Source organism: Semicossyphus pulcher, unplaced genomic scaffold (genome assembly GCF_022749685.1).
Source record: "Semicossyphus pulcher isolate SPU_LCO1_2020_fin unplaced genomic scaffold, fSemPul1.0.p SCAF_9, whole genome shotgun sequence".
In the NCBI taxonomy this organism is placed as follows: domain Eukaryota; kingdom Metazoa; phylum Chordata; class Actinopteri; order Labriformes; family Labridae; genus Semicossyphus; species Semicossyphus pulcher.
In genome coordinates, this window is record NW_027211770.1 from 18,046,778 (window position 1) to 18,073,924 (window position 27,147).

Consider the following 27,147-nt stretch of genomic DNA (forward strand, 5'->3'; position numbering starts at 1 on the left):
GAGAGAGAAGAAGAAGAAGAAGGAGGGGAGGGAGGGGGGACCTGAATGCTCAGCGACCCAACACTCAGATCTTCCCTGCAGCACGTGTCTGCCTATGTGTGTGTGTGTGTGTGTTTCTGTATGAGACAGAGAGAGAGAGAGAGAGAGAAAGAGTGAGAGATGGGAGTATACTCTGTCTCTCTGTGGTGCGGCGCAGTGATGCTGCTGTTGTGGGCGTGTGTTTTCAGAGCCTCATGATCCACTTCATCTGCATATGTGTGTCTGAGTGTGAGTGCAGAATCTGAGAGGGAGCTGCAGTATTCTCTCTTGATGCCCAGTTCCTGCTCTCCTCCCTCCTTCCCCACGCCCCTCCCTCTCCTGTATCCCCCCCCTCCAACTTCTCTCTCATCCAAGCTATGACTGGATCTTGGGAGATGATGTCAGCAAATTTCCACTGTTGTCTCAGTGCTGCCCTCAACCTTGACGGAAAGGAGCAGTACTGCAAAAACAAGAGGGTGATGGAGAAATCAGGCAGAGGGGGGGGGGGGTTCAAGGACAACAAAACAAACAGGAAAACAGGGGAGCGGACGATCAAAAGGGCAGAAATGAAACCTAGAATTACACTCCTGCTAATTATACCCTCTTCTTCCTGCTCTGATTGCATCCCCAAGTACCCTACATGCAGACCTCCCCCCTGAGGGCAGTGATTGCATCTGTTTGTGCTCTCCATCTCTCCATCCAGCGCTCTTCCTCTGCTCTTCTCTACTTTTAAAGATAATACGTGCGGGAAGAATAGATGGAAATAGAAGGACGGAGAGGGGGCGGCAGCACTGAGCCAAATGATCAGCGAGGGTAGTTTCCATGGCAACCCAAAACTTCCCCCCCCTTGATGGAGTGCCGGCTCAGCAGAAGTGATTGCCACTTTATCGGATAATGCCTAATAGCCTGAGTGCAATCCAGGTGACCTGAGCAGATATAGCTGCTGATAAACCCACAGCTTAAACCCGAATGTGGGTGTCCTTTGTGCTGCAGCTTTGCTCAGGTTTCAGAGGCAGAGAAAAGTGTCTTTTTCCAATTATAATCCTGTTTATTTGATGGATTTGGTCAGCAATAAAGCCTCGCTATTTATTCTATAAAGAAAGAAGCTTCTGTGCATTAGCCTTGCCTGAACACATCGGCTGCACATTGCTAACCCATCACACAGGGGATACTATGATCAAGGAGTGCAATACTCCAAGAGCTAGCCGGGCTCTTTGTCAAGTCCATCAATCGATCCATTACGCCTTTAATATCGGAAAGAACGATGTAGGATCATGTGGTTGTTTATCAGATTAACAATTAATTGCACTTATTTCCTGTTGCCTGTTATTCCCAACTGTGTATCATCTTTTGGCTCCATCTCAGTTTTACTCACCCTCTCCTCTGCCTTGCAGTAGTCAGTATTCCTCCCTCTGCCAGTCAACAGTCTGATGTCAGAGTGCTGCTGCTGCCCTCAGTGTTGTGTAAGCAGTTTCAGGTCAGCAAAGTGTTTATCTGAAATCCTTCACTTGCTGTCTCGTCATGATACCGCTGTTGCCCTTTAACATGCACACTAATGTACAAACAATTCAGTATAATTTGAAAATGTCGGTTTAATATATGAAACATACATTTTTTGTTATGCAAATCTATATTTAGGAATATTCACGCCCCATTTTTTGTGCTGCAAACCAGATTTGATCCGTTACAGACTCAGCTCTGCACGATTCTGATCCGATAACTGTTTGCTAAAAATACTGCTGCACTCAAACACATAGTAATCCAGAGAGGAGTGCCGTTAGCAGCTTGGTGTGAAATGAAACATATTCTGTCTGAATATCGCACCATGTACAGTCCAATGCAGCACACCGCTGACTGTACAAGCCCTGACCGCATGTGCACATCACACGCATGCCCTCATATCCTGAGTCTGAGTCCTAGAACAGTGAATCATAGGTGGATTAAAGTAGAAAACAGGTAAAAATAGCAATACAAGTGTTTATTCCATAACAATATGACACTCACTCACAGAGATAATTAAGTTAATTAAATGTATCCACATGCACGAGCGGCCGGGGTGCTTCTGTTTTTGACGTGTCACTGTTTGTGGCCGCTCATATCATTTCTACAGAACAACTCACTCATGTGTTTATTTCGGTCTCCAAAAACCCTCACTCGCCATCACCATGGAAACAGGGAAAGCCCTACACGTTGCCAAGGGAACCAGAGCAAAAATATGATTTTTTTTTTTTTTGTCTCCTTTCTCCTGACAAAGTATGAGAGAGCTTTTCTGCAATGCTGCTCCGCTGCGAGTGTGAGCGTGGGTGTCCGCGTGTATTCCCTGTCGTCCAATTTGGTCGGGAAAGCTCCGATTTAGCTGAGTCTGCAAATTTACTCGAGATTGACGGGCTCACTTGGCCATGTCCTCGGCCACAGCCTTGCCGATTTTATCCTTCAGGTACGCCAACTTCTGCCAGTCTGTCTTCAGCTCCAGCCACTCATAGTACGGTACCTGGAAGAGGACAAAAAGGACGGACTTGTAAACAATTCTTCACCTAATTAGCAGGTGTCTTCTCATTACAGGTGTGTCTCACTAGAACACAGCTGTAAAACTCTTTATCATAAAAAGGTATGAGAAAAAGACATCCTGCAGCACTGCAAACCTGAGAGGCAAGTGAAGCTACATTTGGCAGAGGATATTGTCCTAGATGAGAGAATGAGTTTGGATTGGCCTAGATGAAGCAGAGCTGCGGCTGGAGCTCTATTTATACCACAGACTGCAGCGGGACCCACCTGACTCAAGTATTAGGTCCATTGTTCGCTTAGCTTGAGACTGTCAGATACAGAAGCAACAGTGCTGCGGCCTCTGCTCCTTGAAAATGACTCACTATTAGAGCTAACACAAAAAAGAAAATTCCTTTTGCCGAGTGTGAAATGAAAAACTGATCTGAAGCTATTTTCAAATAACTTTGTCAAGTTTTAAAAGGGCTTTTACTTTGTAGTGACTACATCACAGTCACAATGACTGCTACAAAGACAGTTCATCCCTTCCCCAGCCTCTCCCCACCTCCACTGTGATGAACCCGGCCAACTGGAGATGTCGCTTCATCATGGCGAACCGTCCCAGCAGGTCTTTACTCTTTGAGCCAAAGTTTGGAAACTCCCAAGTCAAGAAAGCGAGCCTAAAAAAAACAGGCGAGATGAGTGGAACAGAAAGGGAAAATATACTTAAACAACTAGAGCAAAAATGAAACTAAAATAAATCTTTAATAAGCCGAGCCTGCATGATTCCCCTCTATGACTCACCGTCGCGCCCCTGAAGGTAAGGCCTGGTTTCCTCCTCCGCTGGGTAGATGAGGGGCTTTCAGCTGGGACATGTTCACTGGTTTGTTGTCACAATCCACGACCAGCTCACCCTCTGATAAGAGAGGGGCATGTCAAAGTCGGGGGTAAAAAAAAAAAAGCTCTGACTGAACGACACGACAGAAAAACCTTAATCTTTTAGAGTTACAGAGAGAAAGAAAAAGGACCGAAAAGGGACCTACATTCATCTCTTTTAAATATATCTCTCAATTCTGGTCCTGTGTGTGTCCTGAGTTTAACTTGCTGGATAAACCCACTGTCAGTATTTGGTACAAAAAAATCTTTAATTTACTTTACGAGAGGATCAGTTCTGTGCTGTTATGTAATGTTAGGTAATCAGTTATTCCTGAACATTTGGAAGCCATCTTCCTGTTGAGACTGTTTTTCTTTCTTGACCTGAACCCTCAGGACTGACACTGGCACTGGACACTCACATTTGGACTGAGGCGAAATGAAAGGCTGAAGAACTATGAGACCTTTAAGACAAGCAGTGTTCATTCTGGCAGCTATTTCAGATTTAGTCTGAGTTCTTAGACGAAAATGGTTATTAGTTTTAATAACATTTTATCCCTTTATCATTTTAGTCGATGACAACTCAAGACATTGTAGTCCAGTTTTAATGAATAAAAAGTCACATTTTAGTCATTACTTTAGTTAATGTTTTCCCTGTTGAGAAAAGATGACCCCCTCCTCTCCAGTCTCCCTCTTCTCATGTTTACCAGATGAAATTAACACTTCAAATTTCAGCAGATCCTCCAAAGAGTAAAAGAACAATGAAGACACCAAATCTAAAGATTACTTCTCATCATCACTTCTCATATAAACAGTCTGACTGAAGCAGACAGCCGATGATCGCTCCTTTTTGTGTTAATGAAGCATCAAATGACGCCTGAATCGCCCCCCTTTTTCTGTGAGTGTGCCTGAAGCAGGAAGCCTACAGAGAACAGTACATAACCACCTTCGTCATACCCATTATCTCTCACTGGTGCTTGAGGCTTTAAAACATCATGGATTTTGAATGTCTGACAGCCCATCACTAACATTTTTGTCCCGTCTCATCTCGTTAATGAAAACTAACATAAGTGTCGTCAGAGTTTTATTATGAAAGATCTATTTTTAGCTCGTTAACGTCCTCGTCATGGTAAAAGGTCTTTGACGAACATTTAACGTTTTCATCAATGACATTAACACTGATGACGAGGAATTGGGCCCTTTTTTTGTTGCTTTTTGTGATGTGTATCTCTTACAGTCTAGTTCATTAGTGCTATATATTGTTTTACTTTTACCATATTATTTGAATCACTAATCAAATTTATTGGAAGAAAAACTTAGAGAGGTGTAAGTGATGCTTTCAGTGTAAATGTCTTGTTAAACTCTAGTGATAAAAGGAGCAGCAGAGGTATTAGAGTACATGAGCCGCCTTGGGCCCCTTACCAATCGTCCAGCCAAACACAGTGTCAACCCCAGTGCGAAGGGCCTCCGCGCTCCCACCCACCAAACGCTGCAAAGCCTCTCTCAGACTGCTCTGCAGGGGGGAGAGGGGGGAGCTTCTGGCCGGGACAGACAGGGCACTCTGAGCGGACGGAGCATCTGAGGAGCCCGGATGCTCTAAGTGGAGAGTAGCAGCAATGTGGAGGAGCTTCAGCTGGTAGTTCTCCACTCGAGTAGGGCTGCCCTCTACAGACAGGAAAGGGAATGAAAGCAAACAAAACAACTCATCAATGCTTTTCAAACCACTTCTAGAATGTTTCAGTCATGTGCTGCCTAAAAGGGAAGGTATTGGTGCTGCACTGCCCTCTACTGAAACAGCATGGTAACTATTGCTTTGCTAACAAGTTGAGTTTGCATCAATAAGAATGACAATGTAACTGTAGTCTGGACGGGTGGTAGGGGATGTATTTTTACGTTGAAAATATTAGAACACTTTTGATCTTTACTTTCTCAAAGACCATCGAAGTAAACTCTCTTTTCTCTCTCTGTTTGTTGTTTGATTTCTGCTTTCATTATTTTGTAACGCCGTCATCCCTAGCACTTATATTAAGCCCCTTTTACACTGCCAGTTCAAAGCGGGATTACCACGCCTGCATCAGAGGTAGCGTAACAGTGCCTGTGTGTGTGTATATGAAGCTTGCATTGTTTGTTTACACCTTGCGCACCTTTTGCTACTGCAACATTGGAACGTTGTATAAAAACACACCTTTGGGTGAGTTTACGTCAGCGTTGCTTGGTTCAATGTAAAATGGCAAAGGCAGCATAACAGCGTGAGCATGTTATGGCGCTGTGGCCGAAAAGCAACGTAAAAAAGGCTTTAGTTTAGAGAGGCAGGTTACTTTTCTTCAAGCAATCTGTGTGAGCTCAACTGTACGAATATAAATTGTGTATCTGTATATTTACTAATACGGTATTTATTAAAAACAGAGTAGTACAGAAGGAGAATGAACACCTATATATATATATATATATATATATATTTATATTGAGAGTCTATGGTCTTACCTGACAGTTTGGTAGTGTGACTCGGCTGTGTGACAGAGATAAGGTAATGGGGCTTGGCCTGCTGGAGCACGCACAGAGACCAAACTACATCTGTCTGCAAGAAGGGCTCCAGGCCTGAGAGAGACTCCTCCAGAGCAGAATGAACCTTTACACGAAGAGAGAACCCGCTTAAGGTAGGAAGGAGAGGCAAACATGCACAGTCAACAGACAGACAGTCTTAAATATCATTAGTACCTTGGTAAAAAACTCTTCTCCTTTGTTGGGCTGAAAGTTAAGCCTGGCCAAAGTCATGAGCAGATTACAGAGCTGCAGAGTGCTGTACGTCTCACTGTTCGCTGTGTAGTGCTGGAGAAACAACAGAAGTAGAGCTACACAGTGAGAAAGAAAAACTTTAATTTGAAATTTAGACGAGTTTGAGATTAAAGAAGGTTAATTAAAAGTCAGGGTTATGACTGACCTCAGCAAAGGCCTCAAAGAGAGGCAAGTGGAGCCATTTGAGGAAGCCCAGTGACTTAGAACATCGTGTGACATCAGCAGAGCTCAGCTCAGGGACTCTGGGTAACAACTCTGAAGCCATTCGCTGAAACACCTGAGAATGGTGGAAATTTAACTTCCCTAGAGAAGAGCAAAGACAAGGTTGTTTCAGTTAGTATCATGGAGTGAGTCTTGCCTTCATTGGTCCCGGTTTAAAAATGACCATAACTGTCTCATCTAGTTTCCTTTTCTCTGCCAGGTTTAATGTGTATCTAAACCAAAAAGTAACACTATACGAAAGTCAAACAGGCCGGATAACTATAATCAGTGTTACTACCGTATGCGAAGGCCATGTCCAGCATCAGTGGGGTGGTGAACTCTGACGAAGGCTTTTGCAGCAAGTGGTAGGACAGAGCTCTGAGCAGCGGGACAGATCTGCGGCTCTGAGCTGCCAAAGACACAAAGACTTTACGGATATCCTCTGCTGAAAAGCTCTCTGCGAGCTCCAAAGCCTGCAAGACAGACAGATAGATAAGAGGATAGCCATATTGTCTAAAATCACTCAAAGCTTATAGGTACAGTGACACTGCAGATTTTAAAGTAGATTTAAGCTCAGCCATTTGCTAACTTGTTCATCTAGGAAGATATCCTACACTGGTCACAGATTTGGGTTTTATTTCAGACTCTAGTTTCTAGAGTTCCATATTTTGTGTCTTTTCTAAAATATTTAGATTTTTGTTTTAAAATTCCGATACCTTGTCTTCGAGCCTGTCTATCAAGGTAGGCGACATGCGCTGTCCTTTGGATAAAAGTGAACTGACAGTTTTAGAATCAGCGATTTCAGTCCAGCGCAGTTCCAGTTGTTTTAATGCAGCATTCACTATAGCCACATTCTGCTCTCCTTTCCTGCCTGCTCCCCAAAAAGCCAGGAAGCCCAGGTGCTTGTAGGATAGCCTGCGGCCTCGCCACAGGACCTCAGTCTGGACAGAACCGAGTACAGAATTACTGTTGGGAACATGCATAATCCAAAGAGCTCGCAAGACATTCACTAGAGAGCTGTTCCACACTGAATGCACCTGGAAGAAAAACACAGAACAAAAATTAGGAAAAATAATGTTATCAGGCATCACAAGGACTTGGATACGATGTAACATTGCCAATCCAACTCTGAATCTGCCTTCCTTACCTCCCGAGATAAAATATTCATCATATGCAGTAGCCTTGGATCTGTCATCAGTTCTGGTGGTTGTTTGTTAAACTTGCCCTTCGTTTTTACCACCAACTGAGTCCAGTTTATCAGGGCATTAGCAGCCTGATGAGCATTTCCTCCATGCTCTTCCCAGGCCAGCAAAATTTGCTCTGGCTCCTCTGCCTTTTCCACCAACTCGTCCAGCTTGGAGCGAACAGGCATATCTAGAAAGGTTTCTTCCTTTTTAATTGTCCTTCCCTCAGACATTAACCTCTCTGTGACCTGCTGCCAGCCCTGAGCTCTCTGCACCGTTGCAGGCCCAGTCACAGGCAGTGGTAGGCGGGCAGCAGTGGCAGCTGGAGCCTGGGAGGAGGCCCTGCAGAGCAGACGTGCATATCTGCCAAGGACGCGGCTGGCCATCGTGGCTAAGACAAGGACAAGGGCCTTAGGTAGGGGGAGAAAAGGTTCCTCACAATTCAGCAGGGAGGGTCACCATCCCACGTCCGACCTGCAATGGGCCTTGGAGAATAAAGCAACAGGCGAGGTTAAAAGCAGAGACTGAACCTTCATTAGCTCAATTTAATTCAGCATCATTTTATCATATCACCATCATATCACCATCATATCTGTGACATATTCACCCTGACGTCGACTTAATGCTTGGATAATCTCAATTAACGTAACAATGTGTGATAGAGCTTGGGAAGTAACGTTACTAACAAGGAAATACAAGTTGTGTAACCCATAAGGTAGGCACTTATCTAAATGCGCAATATCAGTACTGTGGCTATGGTGAGATCAGCTATTTATTTGTTATTGTAGCTTAGACTAAAACAACACTGGTGACATTGTAAAGGTAATGTTAACGGAACCGGGGCAGCCAAAGTAGATGTCTCGCCTGTCATGTAACGTGAAATCCTGACCTTGTCGCGTAAAGCAAGAGACGCTCTGAAACGCCGCTGTGCAGCAGCGCTTCACTGCGACACCTGTCAAGAGTCTAACTTGCAACAGCAGAGAGCATAAGGAACTGATAACAACATCAGCTATTACAATAATCTAGGACTTACCGGTATTTATGGATAACTTTGGCGAAAGCTTTTCACATGGAGCGTTCTGTCGGACACAGTCGCAGAATAATGACGTCGTGGGGCGGTGTCATGTGACCCGCGGACACTGCAGTCATTGGCTGAAAATATTTGACTCACGCTAACAGGCTGCACTCAACTCAGGAAATCAAATGTTGTACAGTTCTGATTGGGAACATTTTTTTGTGCCCTCACCTGCAATTAAAACACCAATAAAACCTGGATCTTGTAAAATTAAACATGAACCGTTTTACAGGTTTCTTATTTGCAATGTAACTTACTAATTGTATGTTATGATATATTCACGATCTGCAATTGTCACCTTATTTAACATCTACAATTGTATTTACCACTTGCTAAGGTTCTTGATATATAGGAACTGAGGGAGAGAGGGCTGCTATCAGCCCCCAACAACAAGGAACATGTTTCTGGGCTCACTGAACAATTATGTTGTAAAAGTTTTAGATCAACCATTCAGTCATTATTCTGTATAATGAACCAAATTATTGATTTGTTTTTGAGAGGATACTTAATTGCAGTTGAATACTGACTTTTTAAATCATCATATTAGTACATAAACTGTGTTTTTAGGGAGTTGTGTTGGCATCACAACCAGACAATTAAGACATTAATACACACCTGCAAAGATGGGTGTATTAATAGGATGTGGCGCTAGTGTGGGGTTGAAGCCGCAGGCCGAGGAGCACATGGTTAAAGCTAGTCACTCAGCCACTTAGCCTGCAAGAGGAGGGGAAAAAGGCACCTCAGAGGACATGTTGACACCATTAACTTGCCTCGGTGGTTGCTGCTGCCTGTTATAGCTCTGCTGATGAGCTGGGATTGGCATCAGGTGTGACTGCTGATTAACTCCAGCTGCAGGCAATTTTCTCCTTGATGGCTTCTGGCTTTGTGCTGCTGCGGGGCATCTCTGGCTGTCTGGCCTGGGAGCACAGCTGTCAGGCTGTGGATTGTGCTCGAGTTTAGTTATTTTCTCTCCTTTCCTTTGATAATCAGCACATAATTATATGGTAGTGGAGACACCGGCAAATTTAGTAAAGCTAGATATTCTCAGTTAATGGTTTCTATAGCCATGCAATCAATTCAATTTCAGTCTCCAGAATTACTTGACAACCATTAGCAGATTGTGTAGAGGAGCATATGGAGTGAATTGGTGCAGTGTAATATCAAGCAGACTGGCAGGAAGTACTTTGGAGTAAAGCGCAGCGGAGGTTAAAACAGACCAATCAGTTTATCAGGAAAAGACACGTGCTGAGATGAGATCATGGATACACTAGCTTACACCTAGCTTGTGGTATGTGTGTGTAGGTGTAATAAGTCACCTGACTAGGAGTGACTTAAGGTTTCATTGTAGAAGAAATAGGGTGTGTGTTTAGGATTAGACCCTAACTGGCTGCCAAAATTTCAGGGTCTAATAAGGAATGAGTGGTCTGGACCTCTGTTGATTTAGGAGAGCGCTCCACTATCACTATCATTCAGCAGTAGCCAATTTCAAAACCCTCTAAAACGGACTGTGAAACAGGAGGCGGCCTCCAGTCCAAGGTGACAAAAGTTAACAACTGCACAGAATCACACACGCACAAACAAACAAGTTTAATAATAATATGAAAATGTTATTTATTATCAGTGCTTGGCAACAAAACAGGAATGAGAATTGTATTGTGGAATTTAAATAACTTACTATTACACGGAACATACAGAGGAGACAGACTTGACATTAATCACATCTCATGTGTTGAGGTTTGTATTATCATCCACAACCAGTGTTAGGAAGTAAACCCAAGTTACACAGTTTATGTTTGGTTTAAGTGCTCATTCATCCAGAAAAGTCTCAAAATGTCATATTTGCTTGAACCTTTTCTATATCTTAACTACCTGCATGACTCCTCACTTGCCATTGAAATATGGCTAAAACCTCCCTGAGCATGATCATGTTGTTGCATACAAACATCTGGCATGTCTGTGTGCGTCCTCTCTTGCGTCACGTGTGCTTTTAAAGTCTCTGTTCTCTACTCTACTTTCCAGATGGCGATCTTTCCATCACGGCACCCAGAGCCACTCAGGACGTAGCGATCCTCAGCAGAGCAGAGGGTCTGGATGCTGTCTGAATGGGCCTGCAGCTCCTTCGCCACAGTGTGGCTCTCTGGGTCCATCACCAACACCTGACTTCTCAGCTGACCGTCACACTGACCTCCAACACCGCTACAGCCGCGACAGCCCACCCAGATCTGAGGAGAGGGGGGAGCATCAGGGAAAAGTAGTGGTGGATAAGTGATGATTAAAAGGAACACACGGTATGTACACAAACAGTAAAGAACTTGTGTATCATGGTCCACCTGGTCCTTGACTCGAATCATACAGGTGACTCCTGAACAGCCTGGCAGGGCGATTCTCCTTAATGGATGTCTGCGGTTGTTAGTGTGCCAGAGACACAGCTCCCCTGAGTCTGCACAGCCCGTCCACAGCTGACCTCGCTGGAACAAACGCACAAAGAATAAGGCATTTAAAAATATTTCTATGTATAGCAAGCAATTTTCTTATGCTAACAATATCTTTTAGTTTCTGTGGTTGTAGTGACTACTTGTTCCAGCTACATTACGAATGTCTAGATGTGTTTGAAGTGTTTACTGTCCTTCTAGTTTGCATAATTATTTTACTTACGAAGAGACTTCTAATTATTAAAAGCTGATAGATTGACTGACTTGCGTAACCCCTAAATGGATGCTAACTTGCTTTACTGACAGACATATCAGCAGAGGATCGGAAAGTCACCTCTGGCATGACGACGAAGCAGCTGAAGCTACTGGGCATGCTCCGTAAGTCATCAGGAAGTTCCATCCTTCTTTGAGGTGTCCCATTCTTTTTCAGTTCCACAATGCTGTCACCACAACCTGCACACACAAACACACAAAGACCCTCCTGTTAAGCAAATGGTTATTGCCTTTTTTCTGGTGCATTTAGAAGAAATTGGTCGAGTTCAGAGATGTTTATATTTACGATGTAGTTTTCACTCTAAAATGAGGAAAGCTGTGATATTAAAGTATTTTGATTAAGCAGCAAAAGAGCTTTCCATGAAGAGCAATTAATGACACTGTCTGCCATTTATGTTTGTTAAACAAATTGGTAAAAACAAAATTTGGGATTAGAAAGCAAAGTGAAATATGTGCACTTACAGCACCACAATGCTCCATCATAGATGTGTATGGAGGAGAGGCGGTCACAGCTGAGGTAAAACTGTCGTTTCACTTTGAGACTGGCCGAGTCCCACTGCAGAATCATCCCATCACTGCTGCAGGAGTATGGCTGCTGACTGGGGGAAACATTTTTACAAAAGCTCTCATTTATAAAGACTGCAGTTCTGCAACACATCCATTTACACATTTAGATTCCTCTTCATATTTTAATGTTTAACTGGATTAAACTGACAAGTGGACATAATCCTGTCTTTACCTGTGGTGTTGATCTCTGGTGTCCATAACGAGTCCAGTCACTTCATGTCTGTGTTCAGTCAGCTGTTTGTTGCAGGACATGCTGTGGGTATCAATGATGTAGATCACAGAGTCCTGAGAGCCGATCCACACCTGATCCTGGTCCAATCCCAGCATGCAGTTCTACACAGAGCAGAGGCAACAATGGGATCCAAGTTGAACTTGACTTAAAAAATGGTAAATCAACAGAGTAAAAATTAGTGTATTTAAATATTATGTCAGTAAATAAACATTAGAAATGTGCATGTATCAAGAAATGTATAAAGTTTAAACACTAGTTCTATTAAAATCAACATTTATTTGTAATAAACTGTCTAAGCTTTTGTTTAGAAGTTGAACATGCCTAACTTTGCAGCCTCCAGTGGAAACAACAACAAAGACAATGTTGTAGATTTGACCCTAATAGCTGAACAATGTCTCTTTTTTAATTATAAAAACTTTCAGAATAATGTCAAATACAAATAATCATCCTATAATAACATAAACAAAACTACACTTGTTAACATATCCAACGCAATCATCCTTGTGAAAACAGGGAACCTACATTACCCACAATGCAACTTGACTGTCCTCAGTTTAGTCACAGATTTGGGTGTGTTATGCTCCTAACCGTTAATATAGCGCCAAGCTGCTGGCTTCAAAGCAGATATGAGGAGGTTACAGAGGCCTACTGGCTCACTTATCTCCCCAGCTCCAGACTTGTCTTCAGCCGCAGCAGACATTGGCTCAAGTGATGTGATTTGTGTCGGAGTCTGGAGCCTTTTTCACACACGCAGTAGTACTCCCTAATGCCTTTAAACAGACTCTGATGTCTAACATTGGTTGAGCTCCTCTCTAAATAAATACTACTCATGGAAATAGACTACAGCATGTCTGCTCTCACCAGCTGCGACTCTCCGACCTGGATGCAGTCCTGCAGCATGGACCAGCTCGCTGCATCAAACACAACCACTTTGCCCCCGCTGAGAGCCACCCACAGTTTGGGATTCATCCCGCCTTTTGAGTCATCACAAGTCAACTGACCTGGAGAAAGGGAGGGAGATAAAAAGGATGACAGAGCAGGGACAGTTAAAAATCTGTCTAGTGTGAAATGTTTGGCACAGTTCTTTCACTGACAAGTTTAGACTGAAGTAATTTGGATCTCACTGGCGAGACACACGCTCTAAATCATGGCATACTTCATCGGTTTTGATTTGTTGCCGCTAACCTCTCTATCACATCTTCCAATCTGTATCTGCTGTATTTAGTTCTTTGACTCCCCGTAATCTCTTCAGACCAGATCTGCAGCCTCGAGATGTTTTTGTGCTCCATCACAGTATCAACAGAAGAGACTAAAAAGATAGTGTTTTAACACACAACACAAGACTAATCAGGTTATGTTGATACGTTTCACTGGAGCATCTGTTGCCATACTAAGTACACACATGCAAAAAGATCTAGATTTAAACATAAGGATCTTGACCTGAATCCTCACTAGTACAACATAACAACATTTCACAGCTGGTGTCTTGTGACTTTAACATTCAGCGTGCAGCAGACTTACAGCTGTACACGGAAAGCTGACAGAAAATGTAAGGCACATGATAATATCTGAGCTCAAACAGGGTTTCGCTTACACTGATAACCATGAAACACAACTGATTATCACTACATAGGAACGTCTCTGATGATTCGAACTGGAAAGGACAGTTAATATAAGACAACACGGGGATATTGTACACTGTAAAACAAAGGCATTATTAAAGAACACTGTAAATTGTACCTGGTGTGTAAAGCAGCACATGTACAGTCTGAGGTTCAGCCAGGCCCAGTGACGGGTTGATTTTGTGTTTTAGAGTCTCTGAGGTAGTTTTAGGCACCATCATGGGAACTAATGAGAGACAAACACAAAGACTGAATATGAACGAGATGACAAATGGAGAGAGGTATAAAGAGACACCCAGGAGAGAGAGGGAAAGGACCCTGAAAAAAACTTTGAGTTTGAGCTTAAAGTTGTATCTCGAAGATCTCAGTTTCGTTCTCTTTGGCGGCATCTATGGGATAAATGGTTACTGCAGGAGCACACTTCCCAGGTATCCAGACAGTGTCGTGTGTGTGACGTCCATGGTTGGCTCTGGTTGTAACTCTCGATTTTCCTCGATGGCGGTCGCTTTCCTTTTCAGACTGTTTGCCTTCATCTGAGCGTCAAATTTGTATCTGTAGTCATCAATCTTTTGTTTGACTGTTCAGCCACAGTAGATTACTGCTTACTCGCAACACTTGCAGAGGCCAGAAAAACAGCTGCTTTACGTTGCGTTAACTCCGCCTACCCTCTCTGGCAGACCAACCACTGCTGGGTGATGGAAAACGCGTCACTAACTGGGCGCCGCTTTTGATTTTTTCCAAGCAAGTCGCCACAGACACCCAGGCTGCAATAACACTAAATACTGCAAATGCAAAGGCTTTCATCTGTGGGCCATAGGCTCAATCACCGCCGTGTTACCTCATTCAGCGATAGATAGAGACTTAAAAGACATTTATTCAAATGAAAATCTTCGAGATTATATCTTTGAAGAATGAGTTTACTAGTTACTTTTTGGGAACATTTCTGATAATGCACTTATTACCAAAGTAATTTCTAAAGCCTAAAATGCCAAACCGTCCCTGGTTCCAGCTTCTCACCAGTGGAGACCGATGATTTCTTTCCTTTATGAGATTATAAATATGAATATGTTTTACATTTGAAATGCTGTTTGAACAAAATCAACCATTGGCCTATAGACGTTGCAGTTTTCTAACTTCTAGTTACATATTTAGTCTTTATCAACATCAATAGTCGGATTAGTTGCAGCCAAATAAATGATATTTTATAGATGTGAATGTCTACAACAAAATGATGCTATGTGTTTATTTATGTGGGAAATAAGACCAAAAAAAGCACAAGCGTGAGCACTCACCTTCATGCTTGATCTTGTCAAAGTAGACCAGCTTTGAGGCAGCAATGATGGACCTCTGAGTCTGCAGGCAGCCCACGACAGCATCCATTAAGAGGACATTGTTGAGGGCTTGAGTCATGTACTGAGGGTCCTAAAGAGACAAGAAATAAACCACATGTTCAATTAATTTTCGTACAGTAGACAAGAGGGAAAGCAAAATAACAAACTGACTTCACTTAGTGATTATATTAGACTGCATGCCAACTTGTCCACATTTGTCACCGTATACAGAAAGCAGCAGAAAAGGCTTCTGCACATTTTCTCTGCGTGATTAATTCAAAGTAACCAAGTTTTCCTGTTTTGGTTTAAACTCTGGTTCAATCTGGCAAAAGTCATCATCAGGCCCATGACATCACATCCTTTATTGTTGGACCGTAAGCAAATGTGGGCAGGCCAGCCAACATACTTCAGACTCTGTTGCAGACTCTGTCGTACCTTGTGCTGGTCTGCCATCTTGCGTCCGGCCCACATCTCTTTAACCACAAGGTTCCAGAGTTCAGCCTCCGTCTTCAAGTTGGCCTCAAACACCTCAGGCCTGCTGAGGGTCTGAATACGCAGGGAAGGAATACGAACAAGTAGAACGGGAGCTGAGGCAATCTTCACCTCCTGTACAGAGATTGGGGAGTTATTAATTATTATTTTTTTGGAAAAAGAGCGCAGAGTTTTTAATTAAGATTTAAAAGAAAACTACATTCAGACAAAAGGGACATTCACCTGTATGTCTCTGAACTTGGTGATTTCCAGGAAGCCCGGGTGTCCCTCAGTTAGCAGGAACAGACGCTTCTGCGTCATGGCAATTTTACCAACCCCATGTGAGGTCTTGACACAAGAAGAAAACTTGTAGACACACTCGCTGTTGTCGAGACGGTCTATGACGTCAGAGGGCAAGTTGACGTCTTGTGCCTCGGCCTCCATCTCCTTCCAGAAGGTGTAAAAGTGTTTGAAGAGTTCGGGGTCCACCTGCTTTGGCTGGTCTGAGACTAAAAGAGGAATGTGAGAGAACTAAACACGTGAAGAGGAGAAAATCGATCAAATACAAGCTGAAAACAGGAACATAAAAAACACAAATAGATCATGTCTGACACGACAATTACAAACCGCTGTGTCTGTTGTTCAGTCTTGTTACAGCTCTGTCTGTTTTCCTTCCATCTGGCCATGCATGATTACCTCTCGTGTCTATTAAAAACCAAAACAAAGATGGGGAAAACCATAGGGATGAAAAAACAAACAGTTAGAGTGGCTTCATAGAAAGTGGCTCTCTGAGCTCAAAGCTTCAATCTTGAGTCTGAATCCATTTCATGACCCGGTCACAGAACATCACCTCTGCCTTCCTCTCGTGTGACTGCCTGTTGCCCTAAGCTGAGACATCACAGCGAGTCCATGTTCCTTTAACGTATTAATAAGACATGAAATAGAAATTTGCAATATATACTTTTCTTCCAAAGACAATAGATTGTAATTAGGGATGCACGATATTGGATTTTTTGCCAATATCCGATATGCCGATATTTTACAACTCATTTAGCCGATTACCGATACCCATATTTTTTTCCCGCACACCTAATTGCAGAGATCATCAACTCTCTTCTGTATTAGAATTAGCGTACAGTATAATGGTGATACTCTTATCACATTTGTTACAACGGTCGGGGTGACGGGTCTTGAGATGGATAATCAAGTTTGTAGTGTTGAAAGACTTTGCCTTGGCTCCTCCTCGCATCACCGAAGCTGAGCAGTCATTGCAAATAGCAGTTTTGCTATCTATTTCAGACACTTTGAAAAACTTTCACACCACCGACATTTTGGCTTCTAACTCTCTCATGCTGCAGGTAGACACACGTGACATCATCACGCTGCGCCGTGCAGGTCTTCTTCACGCCGGGGACATTGCGCCTAGGTCGGGCATTTAATCAAGTATGCAGCAGCCCATTATTTTGTCGGTTAATTATATCGGCAGATATCGGCGTTCATTTTTAAGCCAATATCGGCCGATACCGATAACGTGCCGATAATATCGTGCATCCCTAATTGTAATAAGACACTACCTTGTTTTATATCTCATAATGTGGCTGACTGAAAACAATGAATTTGATCTCTTCATGAGAAGGCTGATCGTTTATTCTTGTTTTTGTATGAAGAGCAAAGCAACCAATCAGTGCAGCTGTAAGTTAACAAACGTACTTATCCTGGAGTCAATGAGCAACATCAGCATTTATTTGGAGCTGTGCTTTTGACCAACTGATGTTTCAAATATTCACTGTCCTGTCACTGTTAGCTCTTTTTGTTCTCCAGCACCTTCTGAGGGACATGTCAGGTTCTTTTGCTAACCGTTCCACTGTTTTCACCAGCCTGCGGTGTCAATAGTTTTAGAACCAACTACAAATGTTGGTTCTAAAACCAAATTTGCTTGTTTGCTGTAGCGATACCAGCCATGTGACAAGTCATTGTAAGGTAAAAGGTTTTTTATTTATTTAAGAAATGATTAACGCTTATTTGGAATCAGAATTGGAAACCGGAAGATTTTGTACTATTTGTCTGGTCCAGAGGTAAACATATGACACATTGTAATTGTCTTTACTATGTATCTGCTCCACTTTCAGAAACTTTAATTACATTAATGTGTGGCAGGGTTCATTTAAAAATCTAAGCTAAAGAGCACGTGCTGTACAGACTGTACTTTACGCTTACAGAGCATTAAAGGGTGTAACAGATCATCTTAAAGCTGCTTGATTCCACCGTGTCCGGTACAAGTGATGATATTCATATAAATCCTTCATGTAATGCTGATTGAGAAAATAATAACTGTGTCCACTATGTCAGTTCACATCTAATCAAAGGATTTTCAGAAATGTGTGAGATTAAAATGCCTAAAGGCCTTTTCTGAAGCACACACAGCCCTCCTGTCCTCCCTTACCTTCAGTGAGAGCATCAAACAAACGGTGTATGGTTGCTACATCCTTGATAATGCCGCACTCCTGGACACAACGCACAAACTCTTCTCGATGCAGATTCTCTCGAGGAAGCACAAACTTCTTGACGTGGTCATCAGGCTTCACCGACGGCTTCTCGTTGTCTGTCTTTACCTAACAAATAAAGCTTACGTCCATCAATACTTCTTAATCGCCAACAGCGGCAGACATCACCGAAACATACGTCTACAAGATGGGAATATTGTGCGTGACTCACCTTGAGGATGAGTCTCTTGAGCTCAGGTCGTCTGTCGGCTTGCTTCCTCTCGTCTTTGTGCAGCGAGTCCATGAGCCACGTGACCAGCTGCGTGGGGAAGATGGCGGTGTCCGTCTTGTAGAGGTTCTGGAAATCGCTCAGGGCATCCAGTCGTCGCAAACACAAGGTGTTGATGAAACCACGCAAGTAGTAGAATCTGCAGAAGTAGATAAAGAATAAGAAGGATAAGACCAACAGTGTAAAGGGGTTAAACACCTGATTGTAAAAAGGATGAAAAGTGGAGCCTAAGGAAAAAGCAGAATACCTGGCCAGCAGAGTAGGGTTCTCGTTTTGGACAGAGAAGATGGTCTTGCCAAGCTGCTGGATCAGCTCACAGTAATAACTCTGGACGGAGTGAAAGGACAGAGAAGCTGGGAAGTCTGGGAGCTTGAACACCTTTACCGGCTTGGGAGGAGTTTTCAGCCCTTGAAGACGGAGAGAAAAGTCAGGAGGAGAAGGAGAAAGGAAGAGAAACGGAATTAACTTTAATCTTTTCCAGCTTTATTATCTTAATCTTAACCCTTTGCCTGAACCTCTTCTCTAACCTCACCTGGTTCAGACACGACGATGTTGCTCGGCATTGTGTTTCTTTGGAAGCTGATAGTTTGGTCGTCCATGAGGTTAGGGAGGCTCATCCCCAGTCTCTTACTCAGCCTGTTTTCTGTCATGGAGCTCTTTCTGCGAGCTTGAATCTCCTGCATGGTGGGTCTGCACGGGACTTCAACCATCGCCTTCATCCTTTACGACATGAGACAGAATCAATGGATTTTCCAGCACAAAAATTAAAATGAAGAAAGTAGGCTTTATGCTCTTTTTCTACGCACAGATATCAAGAGGTAAACTTGAACATTATTAGTTGTTTTAAGTCCTTTCAGATTTAATAAGTTGATGTTTAATAAATTACTTCTGCATCTCAGAACGAGTGCCGAGTTCCATGCGAGCAAAGTCGTCCATTTTCCTGTTCAGGCGATCCTTGAGGAACGAATGGAAGATGTGCGTCTCCAGCACCTGCAACACAGCCATGTGGATTTGAAGAGGAGCATGTCACCCTGTGTGTCTGCTAAGAGACATCAGCTCATTTAAGTTAAAATCATAAAGATGTATATGAATTGTTTCACATTCTTTGGTTCGTACTGACCTTTTTGTAGAAGAGTTTTTCCCTCGGCTTTCTGCTTTTCAGGAACTCCTCACTGTTAAACACTCGATGTTCATAGTTCAGATGACTGCTAACATCCCTGTGGTACACATACAAGTATACGTTAACAAACGTTTTTTCCCATTAGATCTCAGTACACAGAAAACACACAGAACCTGAATATGTTGACAATCAGTTCCAGCGTGATCCTCTGGATGTCGTGGTTGAGGTTGTGTTGCCACGCTCTCCTCTGTGCCCGCTGCTCACTGATGTCGGTGCAGCTCACGTGGCAGCACTGATGCAAGTCAAAATGTATCTGCAGGGACACACACCTGCAGAAACACACTCAGACTGAATAAACAATGTCATTGATGCATTTGTCAAGATTAAGAAAAGGTTATGAATCAGTCAAAGTGTAAATCTTTTGTTCGTATCCATACATTTGTATTTCAGTGATGTTTTTCTGAAGAGCGCCAGTAGAAGTTGGCAGTAGGTGTATAATTCTTGGCAGAACAGTGATACCTTTGTGTGAAGCGGTCTGCAGCAGCCTGAGGAATCTCTGGTAGGTCAACAGTGTCAGACGAAGACGTGGTCACAGTTCCGTTATCAATGTTCATGAGGATCAGATCGTCTGTTTCCTGGACGGAGAAAGATCAAGACTAAAATAAATATCTCTTCTTTTGTTTCAGCACTAACTAATCATTTCTAATGTGAACATTACAAACACAACAACAAGATCTGAAGCGGATGACTCCACCCTGTCACTTTCACTCACTCTTTTCATCGTAATTTAAACACTCACGCAACAAAACATTCAGTATGCACCATTAATACGGACGTTTTCATTTACATTGAACACACAGCATTCCCCTTATTCCCTTCATTTTAGAGTCTCTCTTCCACTCCCTAAAATATAATATGACAAAATGTGTCTACTTCTACTTCAAACTCAATTGGCTGGTTGTGTACTCACAGCGGCGACCTCTTCAAAATGGCTGACATGGCAGCCCATGAGGAAGGCGGTCGGAGCCATAAGGAAGTCCAGCATGCCTCTGGCCAGGACAGGAACATACGGCTGCTGCCATGACAGAGGCTGGAAGACAGAGAGATGGCCAAACTGATGGATCAGGATCAGGAGAATTCCACACCAACCTTTTGGATATATTTAGTTGGCTGGCTTTAATTTGTGAACATCAACAGGAAGTCCCTATTCCAAGCCACTTTACACATTAACAGCCACAAGTCCTATAGCTGTTCTTTTAAGATATTTGGGGGGAAGTTGCTGGGTGGCTGTGGGAAACATTTGATTTGATAAAAGTTAGCCTAGTATTATAGTTATATTCAATACAATCATGATAAAACACTACTGTGGCTGGCAGATATCTTAACCGACCTGCAGAAAAAGCAGCAAGCATTCTGCCATCAGCGTGAGCCTGGCCCAGTTAGCAGAAAATAACACCACACGCTGCTCCTGCAAGAGACAAGACAGCACCTACAGAGACAGAGACATGAGAGTTAATGTGAGCATCACCTTCTTTCAGTAAGATAAACACAACAGGTGTGTGTAATACCTGCAGAAGTTGCTGAGGCCTGAAGCAGAGGAACGGCAGATTAAGGTCTAAATCTACAGCGGGGTGGTCTTTGTCTTCTCTGGATGGTAACACAATGGTCAGAGGACGCAAGGTAAACATCTGCAAACACAAACAGCCTTAGTTTGTGTTCTTCTGCATTTGTCACATAACTATAAACACATATACACACACACCAAATGTAGTTGTCCAGGAGGGGGAATAGGCACCAGTGCCAGTTTAGCTGCAAACTCCTTCACTCTGTCCTCCATGTCTGACAAGCGACAAGTTCTCAGCTGGATCAACAGACTGACGAGTAAACAAAGAGACGGAGGAATTAGGAGAGAAACGAGGGACAGAAGGCCTGCAAAACTTGTGATAACAATCTTTTGATTATGTAACTTTTTTTAAGAGCTCTTATAACAGAGATTATGAAACGCTGCTGGTAGAAACAAGGACAACATAAACGTTTTAAGAACAAACTAAACTATTATGTGATTTGTTTTATGTGCTAAAGCAAGTCAATTAAAAGAGTGTGGCTTGGCACGCTGTTTCTCACCATGACAAACAGTCTTTGAGTGCAGTGTAGTAAGGATACTTGGAAATGACACAGAAGCTGTAGGCAGAGAAAAGCTTAGAAGTCTTAGAGGAGCCAGCTCCGTTCTGGAAGACAGACGTCCCCTCCTGGAAGGAAAAGACAGTGAAATGCTTTCATTTAAGTTTAATGTTCCTTTTTACAGTGTGGTCATGCTATTTACTGGCACATGCAGATTGGTTAAGGGGAAAACTTTTATGGCAGCAATATCTTCAGTAAGGTTTTGTGATCTGGTTGTAGCAGTAAAACACAGTCTGGAGTGTGACATGTAGTACTGTGTACCTGTATTGGTCTATAACACTGCATTACAGCTCCATGGGTCTTATTGCCAAAGACGTCAGTGAAAACCAGGAAGTGGAATTGTTCGTCTTCCTGTTTATTGGTTACTTGGAGCCCACCTAATAAAAACACATACATATCAAAAGATGTTAACACATAGACGTAAAACACAGTTACAAGATGTCACTTGTATATGGACAGTATGTGTGCAGGTTTGGGTGTGTTTGCATGCCAAGAGATACCTGGGAAGCAGAGTTGAGGTAAAGCCATGAGGTCGATATCTTTAGGAACACTGACATCTTCACTTCCTGGTGCAAAAAGTACACAAATCACTGATGATACAATAAGTACAGTAAAGCCAGGGACCTGGATAAAAATGTTTGTGGCTCCACAGAGGTTTTGTATAGTTCCACATGTGGATAGAAACTCCAGACCAGACAGGCAGGTACCTTGGCTGGGAGCAGCTGCAGCTGAAGGAGGTTTTTCCCTCTTCTTCCTCAGAAAAGAGCGCCGCCTCCTCCCATGTGGCCTCATTGTTTCACTCTCAGCTTGCGGCCTGCTAACGAAGGGAGGCGCCAGGACATGCAAAACCTCCGGCTCCAACAGGAGGTGCTCTGGAGTTCCATTATTGTTAAAGGCCTGAGTGGGAGATAGGGTAGTTAATATTGCTTTAATACATGGAATATCAATCGGCATTACACATTCCTTATTTTTAGAACACATTTTTAGATATTTAAAATGCAGATTTATTAATCCTGACGTTACGCGTTATCAGCTTTTGGAAAAGGTGGCATCGCCTTTCAGCAGCATTGTTTGTTGGGGTGTGTGTGAGAACAAATACCTGGTAGACCTCCCTGAGCTTGTCGCTAGATGCTCCAATCACCACACAGGCTTCCAGCAGAACAGGAGGCAGATGGTCCGCCATCACCGACACCAGCCCGGGACCCAGTTAGACCAGCAGACCTGGTCCACCTCAGACCTGCTCGATAACAATCACTGATTGTAACGGAGAAGAAACAGAAACAGAGAGGTCAGATAAGAGAAAAAAAACACACTTTGTATTTGTTTTTTGAAGGCAGACAGCTGTTACATATTTCTGCAAAAGAACATCTATCAGCTAAACAGAGTCCCAACACATGACAGAGTGGTCGTTCCAGCTCATCATCATCACTGCTCTTCTTATCAACAACTTCTAAAGACCCGGTTAGATCATTTTTCTATTCTCAGACTCATGTTGCAGAAATAGCTCTTGTGCATTTAATTTGCCCACAAGATCACAGAACCAGACTTTATTTTCCACAGCGTCAGAAGTTACACGCTGTAATTATCAGATTTTCCAAATTTCTTCTTGTGAAGTTTCACAGCACTGTGTTATTCAGGATACACTGCATTATTATGAAATTATCTATTTTTTACACTTGTTTTCAAGGCTGGAGAGGTCACATGTTCTTTATTTAACACAAGTACAAAAGTGTGTGTTTAGTAATTAATGCGGCCACTAAAGCTTACTCTGATAACACAACATTAAAGATATGATAGTAGACGATATTTAAAATATGGATGTTGCTGTAAAAACACTACAAATAAATATTTCGAAACACACACGCCTTTAACCCGGCAGCACAGAAGATCGATACGATCACCACAGTTTCAAGTAGAGCACCCAGCTTTAGTGTCACTTATTTAGATTCTAACTGATTGTGAAATATGGTCACAATCTAACGCTCAGTTTCTGTCAATTCAATTTTGTTATAATTACTGAATGAACTCTTGAGCTACGGCCAGAAACGGATGTTGTGAGGTCATTGTGAGTGACCTTTGACCTGCAAAATCTAGTTACTTCATGCTTGAGACAGTGAACTTTTGAACCAAATACACAACGACTACAAGTCATTCCTTGTAGCGTTCCACAGATGTTGCGCTCACAAAGATGCTATGGATGGACAGATGGCTCAGCTGCATGAAAACACTTTTGTAAGTAACACTTTGTCTCATATAAAACCTCTACTCGATACTCCTATTTAAAGCATCTTAAAGTATGGTGTGCTTACAGTTTGCAGTGGCCCTGCAGGGAAATTAAGTCCCTTAAACAGACCCTGTTAGTGATTACACTACAAGAAGCAGATGTGACATCACAATTATTTACTGGGACAGCTAAAGCTGCAGGCTAACCGCTCAGGGAGACTTGTTAGAATATAAACACAGCTTCTTTAAAAGGCATGGTCTGTCTATTTCACATTGATTTCTATAATCACAGAGCAGCCCCAATGCAATAAACCTCCCTGTATGCACAGAGAGCAGTTGCAATTGTTTGTTTATGAAACGAGCAGATAATCACAGCATTAAGAAGTTGTCCCTCTCCCTCAGGGTTCATGAATTGTGTGATGGAACAAGGCAATATTAAATGGTCCGTAATATTTATTAAAATAAAATCGCTGAATCAAGCTGATCCAATAACCAGACCAAACATAATTTCTATGATATAAGTGCAAACAAAGACAAAGTTGAACCAGTCCATGCCTAACATGATCAGTGTTTCATGTAGACAGCCTGGAGGGAGCATTAAAGCACTAAAAGACTTTTAATATAGTTGTTTTAATATTATCCATGTATGCTGTGATATTGGTTATCATTATGAGATCACACTCTGAGTAAAACACTGTTCCCAGCTAATTAAAAGCTTGTCGTGTTTAATTTGTGGCACCAGTGACAGCCATGAAGGGTTCATAGAAAAGATGTTTTAGGAAAACAAGTCAATTATTTAAACTGATTTAAAGTTTGTGGGGCGGCAGACAGGATGTGGCTCATTATTAAATTAGTATTTTTCACTTCATGTCCCTCGTCCAAAATGTTCTACATCCCATCTAAGCTGTTGCTCTTTTTATAGCTGGGTCAAATCCCTATTTTAGTCTCTTCTTGGTAAATTAGGCTCATGTGTGCACAGGAAGATGCATATTTACACAGGAAATGCAAAGATAATTACTTGGAATTGTGCCAAAATTATTGGGGCTGCATGGATGATATGTCAACATCAAGTCCACCTTAAAATTGTCTTGCACAGTTAGCAGATGTAGAGGGATCATCATATGACTTTCCTTATAAAATGCTTCTTTTTGCTGAAGCTGAGATGCACAAAACAACTTCAAGTGCTCTGCATTGTTAACAAAGTAAGATGAAACATCACTGTTTTTCTCCACACAACTTCATTTTACTGTTAAAGAATCCTAAAAATGTGTAAAAATGTTTTATAAAAGACTATATCTGAAGATACAAAGTGGACTACAATCACAGCCTTGACGTGGAGTTAAGTGCAACTGATACTGTGTGATGTCTCCATCTGATCTGTTCCCATTTAAATCCAGGAAACTGCTCAGTGATTTATCTTCTACTAACTAACCCACTTTCTTTCTTTCCTTTTCACTTCTCTCAATGATCTTGTGTTCCTGTAAGTGGAGCAAATATGCACCTAACCTGAACAGGAAATACTAATTGATTGTTCAACTTGTTAAGTTAAGGCATAGTTAAAAATAGGTCACTGTCACGCAAGAAACACACAAGAAAAAAATCAGTGTATGGGTCTGCTGTAAGCTGATTTACCCACGGTATTTAGGCTCAAGTGTGTCAAGGACAGCTACCCGTCACACTCTTGAGATCCAAAGTAACAATGTTTTACAAAATATAAATCTCATACTTAGAAACCATAAAGTAGGCAGTATAAAAGTTTTGCAAAGAACGTATCAATTAGCAGAGTTTTGCAAACTGTAGTTTGGCTAACACTGTTTTATTGCTACCTGAGATAGACATGTGATAGAGTCACAAGCTGTGCAGGTGAGAGGATGCTTCCAGCTAGTCTAGCGACTTTTCAACGATACTATTGTTAAAGCCGGACAAAAAAAACCCCTTAATAGTAAATAAATAACCTCTCAATAAAAGTTATACTTGGTGTTCAGCTCACTAACCTGCTCACAGACCGCCGTGTGGTTCCTCATTCATCCCTCTCCACTTTCATGACTGCAGTCCGACGCTAAAGTTGCTCCAACTAAGAAGCAAACTCCGGCGCTGCTGAATGGCACGAGCTCGCCCGGCTCCCATGTTTACAGGCTGTCAATCTGCTTCCTGTTTCTGGGTGTGAAAGAACAAACATGCGCACTGACTATCTGAGGAAGCAAGTAAAATGCAAATTATAGATAGAATCATAAAAGACCTTATTGCCTTTAAATTATTATATTTTATTTATATTTTGTTACACAGTTATGTCTTGCATAATGTCTTGAAAGAGAGAAGTTCTTGAACCCAATTTGACATAAATATAATCTAATGTCGTCTCACAAAAAAGGGGGGAAAAAACAAATTTTATTCTTTAACCCTTTGATTGAAGTTTTGATCCAAACACACTGTGTGACTTAGAGGAATGTATGTGATTCGCAAGTTTGATCCGAGTTGTAATAACTCATTTTGGCCTGAAGGTGGTGTTAGTCCACTAATTAAGCTTCACATGCAGTCAGCCAGACAGCACTTCATGTACTGTGTAAAAGAGGCCAAGTACAGTATATGGGGTGAGCGTCGCATTTTTTAGACAGTTTTTAGTTTGTATTGGATAAAGAAAAAATAAAATATTTGATCAGGCAGAAATAATTTACAATAAAATAACTATCCCCTGACATGATTTTTGCTGGTTTGTATTCGCACCATATACAGTATGAGTTTTGCAAAAAATGCAATGTTGCAATACATAAAACATTATCTTAAGATCTTTGTCTACACCCTCTTCCGGTATCTCAAGTATCACCAAATATTAAGTGTAACCAGGGGGGACAAATTCCTTTATAACATTTTGACAACTTAAATGCCTGTGCACTCATAATATTATACTTTGTAACATAATAATAATAACGTAATTTATATAGCACTTTTAAAAAACAAGTTACAAAGTGCTTTACAATTAAAACAAGGCACATAACTCTTAATAAAGCTTAGCAGAAAGGGATTGAAAGGTCTGATCAAAGAAAGAAGTTGCTACAAAAATGTTTCCGGAATAAGTACTTTATTTTCCACGTAATTGATTCTAAGCACTCATTGTAAATTGTGCATTGTTGAACTCTAGGAGATTTGCAGCAGTCATCAATATTCTTATTGGGTATCTTTAGTGCCCTGTCAGGACATATAGTTGACTCATAATATGAGTGTTTTTTTTCCTCTTCAACATATATGTATGGTCATTGAAATTACTTCAAACTTACTGCATATAAAACCTTTCTCA

The 27,147-nt window shown here is 42.0% G+C and overlaps 2 protein-coding genes across 3 annotated transcripts; both read right to left on the reverse strand.

Annotated features, from left to right (window-relative positions):
* Positions 1-1,975: 1,975 nt before the first annotated feature.
* Positions 1,976-8,641, reverse strand: tbrg4 (transforming growth factor beta regulator 4). The gene is made up of 11 exons (XM_069656206.1): positions 8,587-8,641; positions 7,517-8,038; positions 7,086-7,406; positions 6,668-6,842; positions 6,314-6,471; positions 6,091-6,201; positions 5,857-6,001; positions 4,795-5,037; positions 3,304-3,415; positions 3,065-3,179; positions 1,976-2,509 (listed from the first exon to the last, which is right to left on the reverse strand). The coding sequence occupies exons 2-11, from the start codon at positions 7,937-7,939 to the stop codon at positions 2,408-2,410; spliced, it is 1,905 nt and encodes a 634-aa protein (XP_069512307.1). The 5' UTR covers positions 7,940-8,038; positions 8,587-8,641; the 3' UTR covers positions 1,976-2,407.
* Positions 8,642-10,254: 1,613 nt separating this feature from the next.
* LOC138583892 (DENN domain-containing protein 3-like) lies at positions 10,255-25,954 on the reverse strand. 2 transcript variants are annotated; one of them, XM_069655946.1, is made up of 29 exons: positions 25,847-25,954; positions 22,729-22,883; positions 22,337-22,526; positions 22,130-22,195; positions 21,891-22,006; positions 21,573-21,697; positions 21,211-21,322; positions 21,017-21,136; positions 20,839-20,937; positions 20,419-20,538; positions 19,968-20,083; positions 19,622-19,777; positions 19,449-19,545; positions 19,215-19,318; positions 18,861-19,048; positions 18,576-18,735; positions 18,272-18,467; positions 18,000-18,168; positions 16,184-16,261; positions 15,800-16,065; positions 15,521-15,691; positions 15,047-15,176; positions 13,873-13,980; positions 12,994-13,133; positions 12,073-12,233; positions 11,796-11,932; positions 11,395-11,513; positions 10,959-11,096; positions 10,255-10,850 (listed from the first exon to the last, which is right to left on the reverse strand). In XM_069655946.1, exons 2-29 carry the CDS (start codon positions 22,810-22,812, stop codon positions 10,632-10,634), a joined length of 3,885 nt encoding a protein of 1,294 aa, XP_069512047.1. In that variant the 5' UTR covers positions 22,813-22,883; positions 25,847-25,954; the 3' UTR covers positions 10,255-10,631. The 2 variants fall into 2 exon arrangements, with proteins under 2 accessions (XP_069512047.1, XP_069512046.1); XM_069655945.1 differs by having other exon boundaries at positions 18,272-18,735.
* Positions 25,955-27,147: the final 1,193 nt, after the last annotated feature.